The 19,247-nt window shown below is 40.1% G+C and overlaps 1 protein-coding gene and 1 long non-coding RNA gene across 3 annotated transcripts in view; one reads left to right on the forward strand and one right to left on the reverse strand.

Annotated features, from left to right (window-relative positions):
* The first annotated feature begins 538 nt into the window (after positions 1-538).
* GATD3 (glutamine amidotransferase class 1 domain containing 3) lies at positions 539-8,316 on the forward strand. 2 transcript variants are annotated; one of them, XM_080612888.1, is made up of 7 exons: positions 539-730; positions 3,853-3,905; positions 4,680-4,793; positions 5,162-5,281; positions 6,123-6,215; positions 6,545-6,695; positions 7,533-8,316. In XM_080612888.1, exons 1-7 carry the CDS (start codon positions 617-619, stop codon positions 7,545-7,547), a joined length of 660 nt encoding a protein of 219 aa, XP_080469014.1. In that variant the 5' UTR covers positions 539-616; the 3' UTR covers positions 7,548-8,316. The 2 variants fall into 2 exon arrangements, with proteins under 2 accessions (XP_080469014.1, XP_080469015.1); XM_080612889.1 differs by having other exon boundaries at positions 7,281-7,666.
* A 10,660-nt stretch (positions 8,317-18,976) lies between these two features.
* Positions 18,977-19,247, reverse strand: part of LOC308218606 — a 31,622-nt gene continuing 31,351 nt past the window's right edge. Inside the window, exon 5 of the long non-coding RNA XR_013956414.1 lies at positions 18,977-19,062. This is a non-coding gene — a long non-coding RNA (uncharacterized lncRNA). The remainder of the gene's footprint in view (positions 19,063-19,247) is intronic.

Here is a 19,247-nt window from a genome sequence, read left to right on the forward strand (position 1 = left end):
AGAGATGTCTATGTATTTCAACAGGACTGTCTTATATGTAGCTTTGTTTCCTTAATAAAGGAGAAGAAGGGAAAAAAAAATAGAGCAGCTTTCATCGGGAAGAAATTGGCCAGTGATGAACCTTAGCACTGTTTAACATTTCTTTTATCTTTCACTCTATTCTTTAAAAACAAGGCACTATTTCACAAGATCCTAGAAAGAAAGAAGTGAATCTGTTGGTTTATTTATCCTGTTTGTGTTGACAGTTGTAGTCTCAGCAGCCACTTGTCGCCCTTGGCCTGGTGTGCTCCCCCTGGGGCAGGCTGCATGCACCTTGTGGCTATCCCGTCTCACTTGCAAAAGGAAGCTGGTGCTGCTAGGCTTGTGTAAAATACACGTGCCAAGGATTTATTTGTGCATTTCTATTTTTTACTCGTTTTGGTTTGTCACTACGTTATTGCTACTAAATGAGGTTACGGAAGGGACCAGGGGCCTACAGACCTCAGCGCGGGCCCCTCCCCGCCTCCAGGGGGCGCCGCCAAGGGCGCAGAGGCCTCCCGTTGCTCTGTGGTCCGGCACGGCCCTACCCAAGCGGCCTCCCGGTTTCCCGCCTGCCGCTCTCATATTTCCTGCGGCCATGCTGGCCTCCCGCGGGCTGTCCCTGTGCACCGCGCTGCGGTGGGCAGCGCCCGGCCTCCTTGCCTCCTTCCACTCCTCGGCTCCGCGCCTCCGCCCCGCCCGCGTCGCTGTGGTGAGTAACGGGGAGGAGGCCCCGGCGGCCTTGGGCTGGGGGAGGGGGTGGGAAGCAGGGCAGCACAGCAGCTCCGAGCAGAAAGGGTTAGGTTTGGTTTTGTTTTCCTGACTTGGTCACCATCCACCCTCAGCCCCGTGCTGTCGGGAGGGCGCTTCTGCCGCTGGGCTCGCTGCGGCGGTGGGATTGGTGCGGCTGGGAGGGTATGGGCCGAGGATCGGGCCTAGGAATGACTCGCCTGGTGGCAGCGACAGCTTGGAAAGCCTTGGGAGAAGCTGAAATCGTATCACAGAATGCAAGGTTGGAAAGGGATCTCAAGGATCACCTGCTCCAACCTTTCTAGACAAAGCATGACAAAGAGTAGATGTCCCAGCACCCTGTCCAGCTGAATCTTAAGTGTTCAGTGTTGGGGACTCCACCACTTTCCTGGGAAAATTATTCCAATGGCTGATGGTTCTCATTGTGAAAAATTTTCCTCTGTGCACAGTTGGAATCTCCCCAGGAGTAACTTGTGCAAATTACCCCTCCTCTTTTCCATGTGAGTCCTTGTAAAAGGGGAGTCTCTATCTTTGTAGCCACCCTTTAAGCACTGGAACATGGTGAGACGGTCTTCCATGAGCCACCTTTTCTCAAGGCTGAGCAAACCCATACGAGGGGATGGAGCAGCCACAGGCTGCCAAAGGAAAATTTAGGCTGTACATAGCATCTGTAATAAACTTAAATGTTTAATTTGCTAACCAAGTAAAGTTTGTATATTATATGGCTATAGGTTTTGTAATGTTGATATTGAGTGAATGAATTTAAGTTTTGTGTAAGTGTCAAACTGATACAGGGGGCTTGATATAAGAAACGCTAGTGCCTGGAAAATACAGAGTTAAAGTACTTTTTGCTTAACTTAAGTTGTAGAAAGAAAACTATGGTATAAGTCTGTGAAATTTAGGGGCTCCACTAAACAAACATGAGTCAATTGTTTCACACTAGCCGTCTAAAGTATAACATTTCACACCATCCTTCTACTTATCAGCTAGTTCAAAGACAGAGCCTCCCAAACATCTGCTAGCTTGGGATACTCCTTGCCTGCCCATCCTGCAATAAATTTTGCAGGAAGGTCACCCTGTTCTAAATCTTTGCTAGTTAACAGAAGAATTACAGATATGGTTGGTTTCAGCTAATTGTGTAACCACTGGGGCGTCCAACTGTGCCAAAGGTGAAAAGTTGAAGAAGAGGAAGACTCGTTTACTTCATTTTGAAGACCCCTACTCACAAGAGGAAGACTCATTTACTTCATCCTGAGACCCTAGCCCATGACCACGGGGAGGCACTGCGCATGTGCAAGGACCTTTTAGCTCATTATAATACGAAGCGGGGATAGATCATGATAGGCGTGTAACTTTAGAAGATAAATGTAGAGGGAAACGACACTGAGGTGTGCGTCTTCGGTGGAGCAGAGACTCCCCTGCGCACCCAGCGCTGCTTGCTTATTGCCTCTTACCCTTAAACAATCTGAATAAAATATTTGGAATCAGTCGTGGCTAAGACTGAATTTTTATAACACATCCCAAGTGGAAACACAGTTTTTGAGCTCTGTCCTTGAAGCTCAAGCTTTGCATAGTCTTGACAGCATAAAACGTAAAGAAATAAGTAGGCATTACCTGCCTGAAGAAGTCTGGGACCGAGTTAGCTCGGGAGCTGGCAGAAAGCCAGTCCAAATGTCTGAAAGGTAATTTACTAGGAATGCTGTCATTTTAGCAAATGACAGGATTTTGAAACAAATGTTCATGTTGACACTAGTGACATAAATTTCTGACTGTGGTGGAAGACAGATTTGTCACAAGCGGGTATTGAAATAACAGAGAAGGATAGTGGTTCAGTGCTTTGGCTGCAGTGAGTTTCAAAAACATTTAAAAGGTGTTGCTTACAGGAGATAACTTTAGAATAATTGCTTGTGTGTTTATTCAGTCTGAATTAAATTAAAGACAAGCTATTGGAAAGTAGAAGGTGGCTCTTCAGTATTGGAGCAGTGAAATTGTAATTAGGATTAATGCAGACAGAAGAACATTAATGCATCTTACTCATTTGGTGAAGTGATAGTAGGTGTCATGCCTGTAAGAGCAGAGGACTGGGTGTTGTGATTTAAAACCCCTTTCATGTTCGGTGTTTCTAAGACAGTTTCAGTTGCAAGTTTCTGTTCATTTGTCTGTGATTAAAAAAATTCAAGCTCTTGAAAACTTGAAATAAAACCAGGAGGGAAGAGAGTAAAGTTAATAAATGGACTCTTTTGAACTGGATTTTTTCCTATCAAAAGAACCAACCAAACGAAAAACCCTGCAAGTGTTTATATACTTTCAGAAACTAGATAATCCTTTGGGGGTTTTTTGGTTTGGTTTTGTTTTGTTCTTGTAATTGCCTTTTTCCCAGGTTTTTTTAATGTTTTTTTTCTCCTTCCTTCTACTTTGTGATAGACTCTCCACCAACACAAGGATAGCTCAATGCTTTGTGCTTTTTTATTCTACAGTATAAACAAATCAAAACTGTTATTACCATGGTAATAAGGAAAAGTATGGCTAATACAGAAAAATTGATTAAAAGGGATTTAGCTATTGATCTCTGATGTCGATCCTCAGGCAAAATGCAGCAGCAGGTAAAATATCTGCGAAGTGCACTTTTATCCCACTTCTGTATGTATACCTAGGTGAGAACTTATCTCACACAGATATGGACCCTTCATAAATAGATGTGTGACACTCAGAGTAGCCCACTGTGTGCACAATAAAAACATACCTAAGGATATCATGTCAGTTTATTAACTCTGAGGAATAAATGCACAAGCCAGTAAATAAATCTTAGTTATTTCTGAGACCTGCCTGTGATGGGGAGCTATAAATAGGAAATGCCAGTTCTTCAGTGTGTCAAATGATGACGCTAGTGCTAATAGCATCATGTTGACTGGCTTATTTAAGGAGCTCATTGCTAAGTTGTTTTTTGCAGGGGGTGGAGGAGGTTTGTTGTTGGGTTTTTTTTACGTTGTGGGTTTTTTTTGATTGTTTGTAATCTCACAAAGCTTGTGAAAGATCCTATAGGAAGTTTTGTATCACCTGAAATTCTTTATTTTCTTACTGCAGGTTCTATCTGGTTGTGGTGTCTACGATGGCACAGAAATTCATGAAGCTTCAGCGTAAGTTGCTTTATAAAACTGTAGGCTCCAAAAACGTCTCCTTCACATTACAGAAGTCTGTTGAATTTAGTTTTGCTTTCTCTGGCCATGAAAATTGCCCTGAAAGATGTATGATGAAGCTTCATAGTTTTCTCACAGCATAATTGGGACCTCAGGCCATCTTCTTGCAGTATTGGGTGATTGTCCAAAAGTGGAGCACAATGCATGCAATGCCAGAGCAATGAGTTTGAGAGAGACTGTCTTTCCTTCAGAAACAGAAATCCAGAGTTCCAGAATCTCTCTTAAGAAAGTTAAGACTTCATTTCACAATCACTTTGAGTTTCTGTTTCTGTGACTAAAACTAACACTGGAATTGTTCATGCTTAAGTTGTATTATTAATTCTTAGTGTTAATTGCTAAGAGATATTTCACCTAGACCTAAATTAAGTGTACGCATAGGTATGTTAATTGTGGGACTCTTCCATAATACCTGGGGACTTGCAGTGAGAAAGGAAGTTCTTATTGTTCGCATTTGGTTGCATTTTTATTGTTCTGACTCCATAAGAGCACTGAACAAAGAAACTTATCTCTAGCTTACCTGATCCTGCTGACTGACTTTATGTTCTACTTTGCACGTTGGTGTTACATACAGGGATTTTGCTGCTGTGTGCTTTGATAAGAGATGTGTTTTTCCTGTTCTTTCAAATCAGGTGGTAGAATATTTGTAGCAAGATTAGAGGCCAGGTAAAGCCTTCCTTACTATGTTTGCTGCATGTTTTATCTCTGTTTTTGTAGCATACTGGTACATCTTAGTCGTGGGGGAGCTAAGGTTCAGATGTATGCTCCAGATGTTCCTCAGATGCATGTTGTTGATCACAGTAAAGGGCAACCAGCTGAAGCTGAGTCAAGGTAAAGTCAGTGTTTAATGTGTTTTCCGTGTCTGCTGTGGCCAGCACAGTGACAGCTGCACATTCTTCAGACATAGCAGCCTGTAACCGCGCTTGTAGCACTTTGCTGACAGGCTTTAGTAGCTTCATGCTATCCGGTATTTTGACTGGAGAGAAAATACTAAATGAGCTTTCTGGGCTTGATTATATACAGTCTCCTAATGCTTGTGTTTGCCAGTAGAAGTATTTCAGAAGCATCAATTAGCTTCAGTTACTGAGTACCACTGTTCTTGGTTCCTCCCCTTCCTCTTCCTCTGTCAAAACTTTCTTTATGCTCTCTTGTGCACAAATGCTTAATTCATCTCATTGTTTTATTTCTGTTTCTTCAAGGAACGTTTTAGTGGAATCTGCAAGGATTGCTCGTGGTAAAATTGCAAGTTTGGCTAAACTTACTACAGCAGACCATGATGCTGTGATATTCCCTGGTGGATTTGGAGCTGCTAAAAACTTGTGAGTGCCAACTGAGCATCAGACTCCTTAACTAACTATTCAAGATCAACTATGACTCACACAATAAAACCAGGAAGCAATAAATGTCCTTATTTACTACATACATAACCACTACTTAATAAGGAAAACTCCTTTCAAAGTGTTGGAGTTCAGTTGTGTTGTTCACGATTGTTTCCAGTTGTAAATCTTACTGGCATTGTCACTTTTTAAATTTTCTGAACAATGTTGGTGACAATTCTGGAGTGTAGATAATGCAGAAGAAATCCTTTTTCCCATACTCTTGTGATGATTCTTTTTTGGGCCCGACTGAGGGAAGTGAAGGGAAAACTTCAGTAGTTTCAGGTGTTCCTATTGCTATTACGCTGTTTCTTCATGTCTGACTACCAAGAAGTCCCCTCTTGCATTACTAATGATAGAACAACAACTAGCTCAAAATAAAAAGATTAAAAAAGAAGTGTTAGCTGTGAGGAATACTGATTATCTTGTTATTGACCAGCCATTTTGTTGGCTTTGAGAAACCTGAATGTTATTCTCCTTTTCTTTGTATGTATTTTTTTTTCTGTGAAAACATTGTTCCACTTCTCAGTAATCCTAGAAAGCTGATTTGATAATTCTTATTCCTAGATGCTTATATCAAGTAAGGAACTTCCTGGCATACCAAAGCCTTAGAAGGGAGTGAGTTTGGCTAAAGCACTGACGATCAACTGCAGGCTTTTTCAGCCACCTTTTAGAAGCTATTAAGCTTGTGATGACCCTTGAGAGCCAGTCTAGGGGCAGATGGGCAGACATCACTAGTTGTAGGTTTATATTGAGGTATGTATAAAGTTTGTTCTTGTGGCAGATCTACCTTTGCTGTTGATGGGAAAGATTGCAAGGTGAACAGAGAAGTTGAACGTGTCTTGAAAGACTTCCACAAAGCGGGCAAACCTATTGGGTATGTATATTAGTTGGAGGGGCATTTATTTGATAATGGTAGCATGGAGACAGCCTCTGTTTTGTTAAAATGTGCAGCTGTTACTGTTGGAACTAGAAAAAGCATCTTCCTTTTTATATCAGATGTAGCTTATTTTTTTTTTTAAATGTGTTTTTCAAGATGCACGTGTGAGCAGGTGTTTGTCAAAGAAGCTAGAAAATGCTGAGTGAAAGTTGCCTTGTGATGTCGTTCAGATTTGTAAGACCATGTCCATTTGAGTCTTTTCAATTATGACTGAGTTTTGAAGGAGAGTCATTGTAGAATCACTCCTGTAATTCCTTTTGTTGCAGTCTTTGCTGCATTTCACCAGTGTTGGCAGCAAAGGTTCTCTCTGGTGCTGAAGTAACTGTGGGCCATGAAGAAGAGGAAGGTGGCAAGTGGCCTTATGCTGGGACTGCAGGAGCTATTAAAGAACTGGGAGGAAAACATTATGTGAAAGAAGTAACTATATCCTTTCCTGTTAATTGCCATGTTGAGAGACACTTTAGTAATGTGTCATTGCAGTAATGGATGCATGCAGGATCTGTGTGTTTCCACTTACACTTTAGTGGGAATATACAGTGTATAGCAGATAGCATGCAATATAGCACATGATTAGAAACATTGTCTTCTGTACACAACTGTGTTATTAGGAGTCATTCTCAGTCATTGCCATAGAACTCCTTGGACATGAAGTAAATGCTGAGTGAATTTGAACATGAAATTGGCATGAGCTACAGCTGGTCAGTTCTCTTTGAGATTTTCTTTCTTTTCCTGTAGGCTAATACTATAATCAAACTGTACTCAGAGACATTTTATTACAGTCAGTAAGTTTTGTAGGTTTTCTTGTGTTTCAGAGCATTCTCACGATTGCTCATGCAGTGTTTGTATTTCTGGCAAAAATAGCTTCTAGTATCGTGGACTACAGGTTGCAGCTGTCCTTACAGCTGGACAGTATGATGTGATTTTTTTATAGGATAGTGGAGTTGCGAGGTATTTTGTCAGTGATGGTTTATTTTGCAGACAGTTTCTGCAAGTGAGACATAGGCTGTGTTTTCCTTAACTCCCTTTTACGAAGCTCATGTGGATACGAAAAACAAGGTGGTGACTACCCCAGCATTTATGTGTGAAACAGAATTACATCATATCTTTGATGGCATTGGGGCCATGGTCAAGAATGTGCTAAAATTAACTGGCAAATAAAAAAAAAAAATAATTCAGAAATGTTTAGTTTAGGGTGTAGTATCAAATATAATATGGACAAATGGAAACATTTTCACCTGCTTGTCGTTTTCACAGTCCAGTGAATACTGATACGAAGCTGATTGATTCCCAGCTGCAGGGCTTTCCCTGCCCTTCTGTGAGAGGAGCCTGCAGAATGGCTTATGAAGTACAAGCAGTCTGGCCTGAGACATGAAGCGTTTTCTCGAGTTTTTCCAGCTGAAGAGCATTGTGCAGATGTATTCTAAAACCAGTCCTCCCAGTGCACCAGTGCCAAATCATCTCTATGGGGACAAAAAGAGACTAAAGGCCCTTTCAGAAGCCGAGGGCAGATGTATTGTAGGGCTATGGCAGATACAGTGGCAGTGTATCTAGTGGAAGAATGGGAGTAGAGAGGAATTAGTGTGTGGTTCAAGATCTGTGTGCTCAGGGCTGTATCTGTGAGCAGAAAGCCTGGATCAGCTGTCAAGGGAATAGACATCTCCCACATCTTAATTTAGCATGTTATTAATTAAAAGATTAATGTTTCATTTTTCCATTTTAAATAATCCTGTTTCCACGAAGGAGCCATTCTGAGTATCAGTCAGCAGCAGGCTACATCTTAACTGCCACAACACTAGCACTTTGAAAAACTCATCCATTGGCCCATTATCACTAAAAAGGACTTGAAAGGAAGGACAAAATATCTGCTGATGTGACGCACAATTTTAAGGATAATAACCGTGTAAAAATAGTTGTATGATTAGCAGTGGATGGAAAAAACAGTCTCAAATTATCCCCATTTCCCTGCCTTAGGGTAATAAAGCTTTCTCCAAAGGAACATTATTGAATGTATGGAATAATGATGTATAAATAAATGAACTTCTGCCTTTATTTCATCCTTGTCCCTTCACTTTTGTTTGACAGCTGTCTTTCATAACTTACAGTGGTTGATACATTCTAGCAGGTTTTCTGCTTTTCGGATCTCTTCAGGTCTTTGTGCCACTTTTCCCATATAGAATTCAGCAGTCTGTTTCCCCTTTTCCAAGATATTTGATTCAGCAGGAAGTAGCATTTCTCAAATTAAAACAAAGAAGCAAAATGACACCCCTTACCTTGTATTAAAGCTCCTCTTGCATGACAGACGTGCCAAAGAGAACCCATATTTTTAAGACAGAATTGTATGCTACATAAATGAGATCTACAAGCCTTAGGTTGTTTTGGGGTATGGTAAATACCATATGTGGCTGAAGACTTGCTAGGGACATGGAACAACATTTTTTATTGGGGGGAATGAAGAGGAAGAGTAAGGCTAGAGTATGTGTGGTGGGCCTGCTCTGCTTGCTCTGAGTGTTCACAGAATCAGCGTTTTTGCTGCTGGAGCCTCTTGGTGTGATTAAAAAAATTTAACAAAAACATTCTGAATTTGTACTTCAAAGATGACACCATTTTATTGCAGATTTCACAGAGATCTCTTGTGCAGATTGGCAACTGCAGCATAGTCACAAATCGTACACAGAAACCAAGTCATCATTGTAGCAGGTTCGTAAAGCAGATTTTGGACATATTCTGAAACTTTTGCTTGTGCATCAAATTTTTCATGGAATTTTCATTATCAAGTTGGTAAGAAACAGAATTTAAACATTGCCACTGTAATTCTGTGCAAATCTTTCCTCCATAAGCTTTGCTTGTATGTAAGCGGATGTTATTAATACCAGTTTTATACACAGAGGCTTAGCAGTGTATAGGAGGTCATTGTTCATATAAAATACAGTGGCACTTCAAAATGTGTCTTTCCAACATCTGCAGGAGTTTTAAAAGAAATTTGATAACATAAGAAAGCATCACAGAACTGAGATGGCATTGAAATCCCTAGAGCAGATGGAGAGCAGCTCCTCCAGAGTGCCTGAAACATTTTTCAAGGTAGATACAAAAAGAGAGCTATCCATAAGGTGTTTGTTGTCAGTACCAGAACCTTGGGTATTTAGTGGGGACAGGCCAAACATGTGCACTGAGGAAATAAAAGGCAAAATTTTGTTTTCTGAAATAATCACATTTTAGTGCATCTTTTTACTCTTCTGGTTTTTCATCATTCAGGGGTAATTTTTTTTAAGGGAGAAAGAATCATGCACTGGTATTGCTTTCCATTTTGTTTTATTCTCTCTAATTTCACAGTAATGTGCTGAGTAATGACCTTTGATACATACATTTTATTTTTTTAAGTAACAGAAGATTGTTTAGCTTTGATGGAAGATGTAAGATTGTCATCTTGGCTTCCAGCCACTGTAAATTTGGAGGGAAATTCCATATACTCTTAGCAATTAATAGAGACATTTGTCTGCCAAGCTGGGTTTTTCCTTTTCTTCCATAAGGCTGTTTGGAGCTGCTGAGGGGTTTGCTAGTTTCAGCCACATGGATAGAAGTTTATGATTAATTTGTTTTGTTAAACACTTACAGAAATAAGAAGTGAGAGAATGTGTATTCCCCAAGCCCCCACAAGGAGGCATGCAGTATCTGGCTTATGGATCCTGCCAGATTTATCTTCAGAAAGCATGTAACAACTTTGTCTTACTAAAAGGGAGTGGTAAGAATTGCCCCTCCTGCTTGTGTTGCTTTTCTAGTGCTGTGATGGGGTTAACGTCGGATGAGTTGTTATCAGTTGTGTTTCTGCCTCCCCATTTTGCCCTCTTTGATGCACACACACAAAAATCATGTGCCAAAATGTTTCTCTGCCAGGTGCAGTGTTCACAAAGGTGACAGTGGTACTTTTCTAAAAACAGAAATGAGAGTTAGGATTGAGATGAACTTTTCATTTTCACCCTTCAGTTTGTGGCTACAATAGTTACGTTTTGGGTAAGATGCCAGCATAGGACAATGATGCTCTGGGCAGGTTTTCTCTCACCCATGCACAGTATTCCAGCTGTTTTCTGTATCCAGGCACAATACTCCAGCTGTTGTTTTCTATGCAGCATTGTGATGTCAATGTGTAGATGCGTAGAGGAAATCAAACAAATACTGCTTCTTGTTCAGCAAAAATCACTAGGAAATCCAATTCCATCACAATGAATGCATTTGTCTCACTGTCTTGTTAAGACTTGTTTCTTTAAGACAGTGACTTTTTATTTATCCCCTGAAAGTATAATATCGAATATACATGCATTAAGCTCTAAAGCCTTCCTGTGATGGTGTCCTCAACATAAAAAGGACATGGAACTGTTGGAACAAGTCCAGAGGTGAGCCACGAGGATGATCAGGGGACTGGAGCACCTCCTGTATGAAGATAGGCTGAGAAAGCTGGGGCTGTTCAGCCTGGAGAAGAGAAGGCTGCGTGGAGACTTCATAGCAGCCTTCCAGTATCTGAAGGGGGCCTACAGGGATGCTGAGTAGAGACTCTTCATTAGGGACTGTAGTGACAGGACAAGGGCTAACAGGTTAAAACTTAAACAGGGGAAGTTTAGATTGGATATAAGGAAGGAATTCTTTACTGTAAGAGTGGTGAGGCACTGCAATGGGTTGCCCAGGGAGGTTGTGAATGCTCCATCCTTGGCGGTGTTCAAGGCCAGGTTGGATGAGGCCTTGGGTGGCATGGTTTAGTGTGGGGTGTCCCTGCTCATGGCAGGGGGGTTGGAACTAGATGATCTTAAGATCCTTTCCTATTCTATGATTCTATGATATAATTGTCACTGAAAAATGAGGAAAAGTGTGGTATAAAGTCATAAAATTACACAATGTGGTTGGGGAAAGATGTGTGGGGTTTGCTTTTTTTGTTGTTTTTTGGGGGGTTGTTTGCTTGTTTGTTTGTTTTAAAATAATAATGCTATTATAGCCAAGGTGACCTAAACCCAAGGTTTGTAGGGAGGGACTTTTATCAGGCCAAGAAATACTCATGTAAGGAAACACACTGTTTCTTGCAGGGTCTGTGTGTTTGCAAGCTATCGATATCTTATGTGTGTGTGAATACATACGTATTTTTTTTATATTTCAGAGTGGAAGCTTAGATAATCATCCATCTGTAAATAACTGAGTAGCCTGCATTCCAGGGCTTGAATCTTTTGTTTGAGATAGTTTTTTTCTTTCTTCCCGTGGCTTGAAGTGGCTGAGGGGAGCTTGCTTGTTGTATGGGTCAGCCTTAGCCCTCAGAAGAAGACTTAAGGAACTGCTATCTGGCTATTTTTTCCAAACTGACTTAAGTGGTGGTCAGCATCTCTGCAGAAAGAGATAGATAGAGAGGGGAAGAGAAGGGTCTAAACTTTGACAATCCCAGAAGTTGAAACAAATTGCAATGAGGATTGCATTACAAATAGCAACATGATTTTGTGCTGCATAAAAATAATCACCTTCCATGCTTATTTTCAACATGTTTCAGTAGCCTTTGTTCAGCTGCTGAACATCATGCTATGTGAAAGACTTCTCTCAGGCTTAGCTGAAACAGCAGTGAAAATTCTGCATCAAAGGTATTACATTAATTTCTTGCTGATAACCTATTTGGGCCATTTCTCCCACATTATATGAAACTGAAAGGAGCTCAGTGGAAAGCATTAACCAGTTAAAAGGGCCTCACTTTAAGCATAGATAAACTACAGGAAGAGCAAATAAATTCTTTTTTGTCTCTTACCAGTGTTACTGTCAAACATGAAAAAAAAATGAACTTGCTTTTACAGCCATTCTTTTGCAAGAATAATGTACAAGGATCTCTTAATAATTTCTTTAATGTAGCAGACTATCAGCCTATGTGCTTGCCATATGAAGTATGTAGTTGCGGGCTGCCAAGATACTACAAGTGGGAGAAGTGGAGATCCCTCCTTCTTAAATGTGTGAATTGTTGTTGTTCTGCTTAGTTTTCAAAGCTATCCCTCTCATTCACGATGAAATTCTGGAAAACACAAGAAATATGTGCTGCTCATGTTCTGTACATGGGGTGAACACAACAGACATTTGCAGTGTCACCCAGGCAGGGAAGGACAAATCAAGGTCTACTAGTCATTCAAACCTTTCCTTGCAGTCCCCAAGGAAATCAGACTGGCAGTTAACTATAGCTTTGGGGAAATATAAAAACAGAGGTGTTTAAGCATCCCAAGTGCTGCTGCAAATCAGAGTAATGAAAAAGTAGTGTTGTAAACAGCATTTAGAGGTCATTCAGTTTTCTTCCCCCACCCTTCATTCGTCCTACTTTCATCTGCTCATGTGCTTATTGTGATTCATGCCAGTTTGAACAGGCAGGGAGAATCACTTTTAAGGGTGAAAGAGGCAGATGACTGAAGGAGTTGGGCATTCTTCATAACACCAGTCAGCACATTGCCTGCTCTTAAACATATGACTGAGCTATATGTAAACATATGACTCCCTCTCTGCAGTAGTGAGGCTCTGTCCTAGACCTGCATGCTTGCATAAAGTTATTTAATTATTCATTAGCTTGCCCAATAAATGCAGTTGTATAGTCACACAGCTTGCACTTGTGAGTGGAGGTGCTCATGTTGTTCATGTGCCTCAACACCTTTTGAAAAGTGGAGGGCTGCTTAAATAGCCATTAGATTTTAGGAGTCATGGGCCTTGAGATGAGGGCAAGCAGTTCAGTGTTTTGGGACTAACAGACCTGTACAGATACTGCCTTTTGGACTTTCTGATTACATGAGGAGCTTAGCTAACTGTAGGAACAACTGGAATACAAATCAAGAACTCTTACAGACCAAGCGATTGCTCTCTTCAGGGTTTTGTTTGTTTAAGCTTTCATTTTAAATCAACTTTTGTTTTGAAAAATACATGGAATCTGAGACAAACATTTGGAAGGTAGGATGCAAAAAGACAACCACAGTATGTACAATTCATATATTAAAATCTTTATATGAAGTGGGACCCCGACTGTTACACTAAGCTTCTGTGTACGCAGAGTAGCCTAAGTGTCAGCTGAGCATCACTGCAGCAGCAGCTCAGGTTGTGCATGGGAGTCCGTTCCTCTTCCCCACTGTGAGGAAAGAGCACTTTGTTAAGAAAGTCAGAGGTAACCATCTCCTTTACCTCAATGGATACCACTTAAAGCTCTATTCTGTTCCCTTCCTTACAAAACAATCCTGTCTTTCTGTCGGAAAGAGGGTGGAACTTTCCAAATCAAAATGTCTTTATGTGCGTCCTTATGAGTCAGTCACTTCCCTTGGCTTGAGGGCCCAGCCAGAAGGAGTGCCTTGCAGTCACCCCTGTTCACCAGCCTGCGTGAGTAGTTCTCCGGATGCTTCTCAGTTCTGCAATAGGGTGGTTGCAGCAGCTGTGGCCTGAAACAGAACTTCTGGACTTTCTTGTTACTGTTGGCATTCAGGATCCTTTCAATCTTAGGTTTACACAGGACATCTGTGCTACCTGAATCAAATATTTCCAGAAGTAAATCCATTTAATTTGCATAGGTATCAGTTACAATTATTCTGACCAGTTTTCCTTCAAAGGTACTGCTTTTAAAGATGTAATATTATCACAGTACCAATTTCTTTTGGCACAGTTCTAGCTTAAGAATCCATCTTTTGCACAATGATCACATTTACCTTGCTGTGTTTCATGACAGAAAGAGGAAATTCTGAATTAAATCTTTTTTGCTTTTGGCTTATTTAGACATGGATTTTGTAATAACATATCACTTCCTCTATGTTGATGTTTTATGAACTTCCATCATCATTCTCAGCCAGCTTCACCCTTCCGCTAAAGAAATACTACATTTCTTGTGGAAGAAAAGTTGTTACTGATAGCCCATGATGCTTAGGAGTAAAAATAGAAGCTAAAGTTTCACATGCTCAAGTTGCACAAGGTTTGTGTCCTTACGTTTCACAAAACGACAGCAGCTTCCTACTTCCAGTTTTTATATGACACACCTTTCTCCTCCCTACAGTTCTCTTGAAGGACAGCAGATGAGATCTTAGGCAAAAGATCTCACTAGGGTCTATTATGATGTGACCTTGTAGTTTTATGAGTCTTTTATGCTGTCATTAAAGCAAAACCACAAAATCCATATGTTCATACTGGCAGTACTAAAACTGGGCTCTAAGAAACAAATGAAAACCAGACTTGCCACCTCTGAGTTTTGCTGCCTTTGATTTTGTGGAACATGAAAATGCAGGATATAAACACCTAGTGCTAGGTCTGTTTTCAGCTAAGGTGTTTCTTTCACGTGGCTCTGGAACAGTTGTCACACTGTTCTGTCTACACAGCTGTTCTGCCCAATGAGGTCCTCTGGTGAGGAGAACTTCCCAAAGGGAAGGTTGGCTTCCCCAGGTTACAAGTGCCAAACTCCCAGTGGGACCAGGAGGTAGAAAGAGAGGGGAAGCATTGCCAGACATGGTGCATCAGTGGGGCTTCTGGAGGAAATCTGGCTGTGTCCTGAAAAATTAAAAAAGAGAAAGTCCACATGTAAAAGGTGATTTGGCAAGAAATATATTTGAAGATATAGTTTACATTAATGCATTGAAGAAGATTGTTGTAAAATCATATGGATTTTGGCTCTTTCAGAATTCTCCTTTTCAAGTGCGTGAATGTATACCGTGCAAAAAAATGGCAAAGACACTCAGCAACACTGACTACAACTTCCTTTTCTGGATGATCGAGAATACTTGTTTAAAATCCTAACAGAACAACATCTAAAAGAGTATAAAATTATCATTCTACCTACTCAGGGCCTGAGGAGGGTGTTGTGATTAAGAATCTGTAAATAATGGTAATAAGTAGTAAAAAGCCTTGGCCACAGATGCTTAGGTGGTACCAGCACTGTGTACTGGTATGTAAGCCACAACATGGACACAGGGGACAGACTGGCTTTGGCACAGATGGTACTTGCAACCTGTGCTGAATATGGTACACAGGTAAAGGAAGATTTTGAACCCCCAACTTAAGCAGTAGAGAAATTTCTCCTCTAAGGGTTTAGGTCCAAGTGCTCTGGGAAGATCAGGTTGTACATTGTTTTCTATACCAATTCTTAGGCTGTTCCTATTGCTGTGGTATCAGCTTTCAGTATGTTGCTGCAGTTAATTTATGGCTAGTAGAGTTGCTTCCTTCCCCTCTTCCTAGAAGGATTATGCTGTATTAACAAAAAAGAGCAAGTAAACATTGGGTAGTCCTCAGCAATGCTTTGAAATAAATGTAGGATTATAGCAAGGCTCTCAGCCTCTTGTGACCTTTTCCAGGCCCAGGCCCTTCCATTAAAACAAGTTTTGATTGACCCAGAAAGAGCCTCACAAGAAACTAAGAGTGACAGTGAAATTAAGCTTTTAAAAATAATTAGGAAAATCAATCCAGCAAATAAACATAAATGAAGCAGAAGTGAAACAGATCAAACCCTTTTTCTGTTTTATGTAAAAATAATAAATACCTCCTGATCTGTTATGATGGCTGCTAATTGTAAGAATTATTTCTGCATACAGTGCCTTTGTTCTCAGCAAGTCATTTAGCTTTTCTAAGTCCCTTCCAAAATAAAAACTAATACAAAACAGATTCTCCTCCTTTCTTAAGAAATTGCTGAAAGTGAAAAAAAAAAAAAACGGAGCTGTGGCTGATGGTTTTCTTTAAAAGAAGTTGACAACAGGAAACATTTTTTCCTTTTTGCAAAAAATTGCATTTCAAAAGTTAGGCTTTTGTTCTTTCCTCCATCCCCAAGCCCCTCAAAATCCAGCAGTACAGGAAACTTGAGGTGTCTTAAGTGTGTGATTCAGTTTGTTCTCCTGCAGCAAAGCTGAAACACTCTCCCTTATCCCAAACACTTTTTTTTTTTTTGTGAAAATACCTTTTCATGACAAGAAATAGTTTATATTGAGGAAAAGTTGTCAGAAAGTTTTCGGCTGAGTCAAACGTATATACAACTATCTCCTTTAAATAGAGCCTACTTCTCTATTGATTTTGAGAAGTTTCCACTGCTACTGCATTAACTATTAATGATTTCTTATTTCTTGTGGAAGGTAACAGCTAGAGATATTGTAGCTCCTGTTCTGTTTGCTTTTGTAACGTTGTAATGTGGTGCTGTGCCACCGAAGGCACATGATAGCAGCTTAAATTTAACTTTGTGGTTTTTAAAGACCCTTAAGCCAGCTAGGGGAGCTATTGCAGGTCTAAAAAGGATATTACGCGTGATTTTTCAAGTTGTTTATTGCTCATGACGTACAGAGATGATTTTTTTCTGTGTAATCATAATATAAAACACTGAAACATTTCCCTTCCTTAGTTTTTATTTGTGTTTATTGCTGTTTAATCTATGTGTAATGTCATATTGTGGCTGAACTTATTACGTTAACTGTAATATAATTATTGTTATGGAGTGGATTGGATTATCTCTTTCAGCTACATTGAGTAAAATACAAATTGTAGCTATTGATTTTTATGTGCAAAATTTTGCAGGTTTGATACCAATTTAAAGTTTCGTAGAGCTAACAAGAAAAATTTTGCTTACAAGCAAGATTTTTATGGGAGAATTTACTGACAATGGCATGTCAGAGCTGGACAGCCCTTCTGCACTGCATTCCCTCTGGAAATTTACAAATGACCTAATGTAGTTAAATCTCTGTAATGATTAAACTGAGACGTCATTTGCACTATACTTCAGAATTGCCTTTGGTGAGATCTACTTTAATTTTCCCAGAAGAGCTTGTGTGGATTTGTAAATCATTTCTTTTTAGAATATTTATTACTTTATTTACCCCAAGGGACCCCACCCCCCAAATCTCTTGATCTAGTAGTTTATTCATACCAAAGTAATTTACAAAGGCCTTAATTCATAGAACTGAATGGCTTCCATGTTGTTTTTTACTGATTTTTATGGTGCCTATAATGGTGAGTAGCTTTATAGACTAGTGACTGACGACACTTCAGTATTCTTCTTTCTGCAGTCTAGGTCTGTTTTAGTGGTGGAAATGCTTTTCCCTGTCTGAGACAGCTGTATTTTTCTAGACTTAGTAAGAGAGAACAAGCATCATAAGTCAATTGGACTTTCTCTATTCAGCACATTTTACCAATGTGGCAAATTCAAATTAAAGCACTGGATAATCACTTAGACAGTTGGCAGGTTAAAGAGTATTGCCTTACCAGATGGGGAAGGAGCCTCCTCAGTGCTAGAAGGAGCTGGAAAAAAACCCACAAGAATCAAAGTTATGTATTTGAGCCTAGAACAGGAAAAGGGGGCTGATAATTGATCTAAGGGTTAGAATTTTTTTTTCTGAGAAAGAATATATTTGTCAAACTTATTGAATGTTTAAATATGATCACAGAATTAAATTAGAGTAAAAGACACTGTACAGTTCCCAAAAATTAGATGATGAAAAGATTTTGATTCTCCATTTTCAAAACATTTTTTTCATTTTGCAAACGCAAAACATTTCACTTTGAAATTTCCTGAAGTATTTCACTTCACATTTTAAAAATATTTTTCTCTTGAGAATGATGTGCATTAAAACAAAGATATTGAAGGGTTTCTATTACTTGAAACATCTTTTTCTATTTTAAGTGGAATTAAATGTTTGTAGTTGACCAAAATTAAAGTTTTCTGCTGATTTATTCAACCAAGACACCTTAAAAAACTATGATTAGTTTGATGTGTATCCCCTTTTTTAAATTTGCTTTTTCACTCTGTCAACTGGTCAAACCTAAAGCCCCATCATTCTGCTGGCCATGCCTGTGGGTAGTATCGTCAACCATCGTAGCTCTGTTGTTTGGCACTATTTGAGCATGTGTTACGGTCTCACTTATTTTCCTAAGGAAGAAAAATAATAATTTTTGTTGCATGTGTCCAGCGTTGCCACCTGATCCAGATCTTCCAGCTACAATGGAAAAGGTGATCAGCAACTGTCTGTCTGATGTCAGAAAGGGGGTATGGGCTGGACTTTGGATTTAATTACCAGAGACAAAACTAATACTACTTCACAGACTCAAGTGCAAACAATGAAATACTCTCCTGTTCCTCTGGGACAAGGTGGATCTGTGACAGTACAAAGCCATAAATAACTAAATGCTTAAAAGCTGGGGAGACCTCATTATTCATTAATGTCTCCTGTGAAGGGAGGAGGAAGAGGCAGGTGGCTTGCCTTCAGGAGTCCTTCTGCTTCTGTGGATATGCTGTGCTGAAGCTTAACAAAGATGCATTTATTTTCTTCTCAGTTATTCTTCCAACAAAAGCAAGGAACAGAATGAAACTGAGTGAAGATCTGCTTTAAAAACTGAAGTCATCCCAGCTGATGACTATACATGGATTGTCAACACGAAATGCTGCCCCTGAGTCCCTCCCTCTGAACTAAAAGAAAAATCTTACCTGATACAATGAGTTTAACATTAGATTTCTGTGTTTTGTCAGAATGGTCCCCAGTCTGTTTGTAGATGCAACTATATACAGCTGTGTCCAGTAGTTTGACATTGGAGAGCTTTAAGGAAAAGTTGCCATGCTTCATCTGATCGGAAAAAAGACTAGTTCTGCCACAGTAATTGTCATTCTGGAACTGTGGCAAGTCCTGCCCATTGAGAACAAAGTGCACTACAGTGGTGTGCTGAGGATTGTCAGCCTCTATCTGCCAGAACAGCATTGAATTGGAGAGGGTCAGCTTTCCAGGAGAAGTGGTGGTGCAAGGCAGAACAACAGTTTCTCCAACAAATGCGTGGCATGTTGTGTCCGGTCGACCTGGAATAAAAACCATACAACTTTCTCAGTGTGCAACAGAGCTAGGGACACCAGGTTTCCTAGAATTTGGCTTCATCACACCATTATTGCCTCTCTTCCTCCCTCTTCTATGTGTGTCCTCCTGCTCCCAGCCAGGCAGAAGGCAGTAAGTGCCATGCCAGGATTAAGGGCCGTGTATGCTCAAT

The sequence above is a fragment of the Psittacula echo genome (assembly GCF_963264785.1).
Source record: "Psittacula echo genome assembly, chromosome: 3".
Lineage (NCBI taxonomy): Eukaryota > Metazoa > Chordata > Aves > Psittaciformes > Psittacidae > Psittacula > Psittacula echo.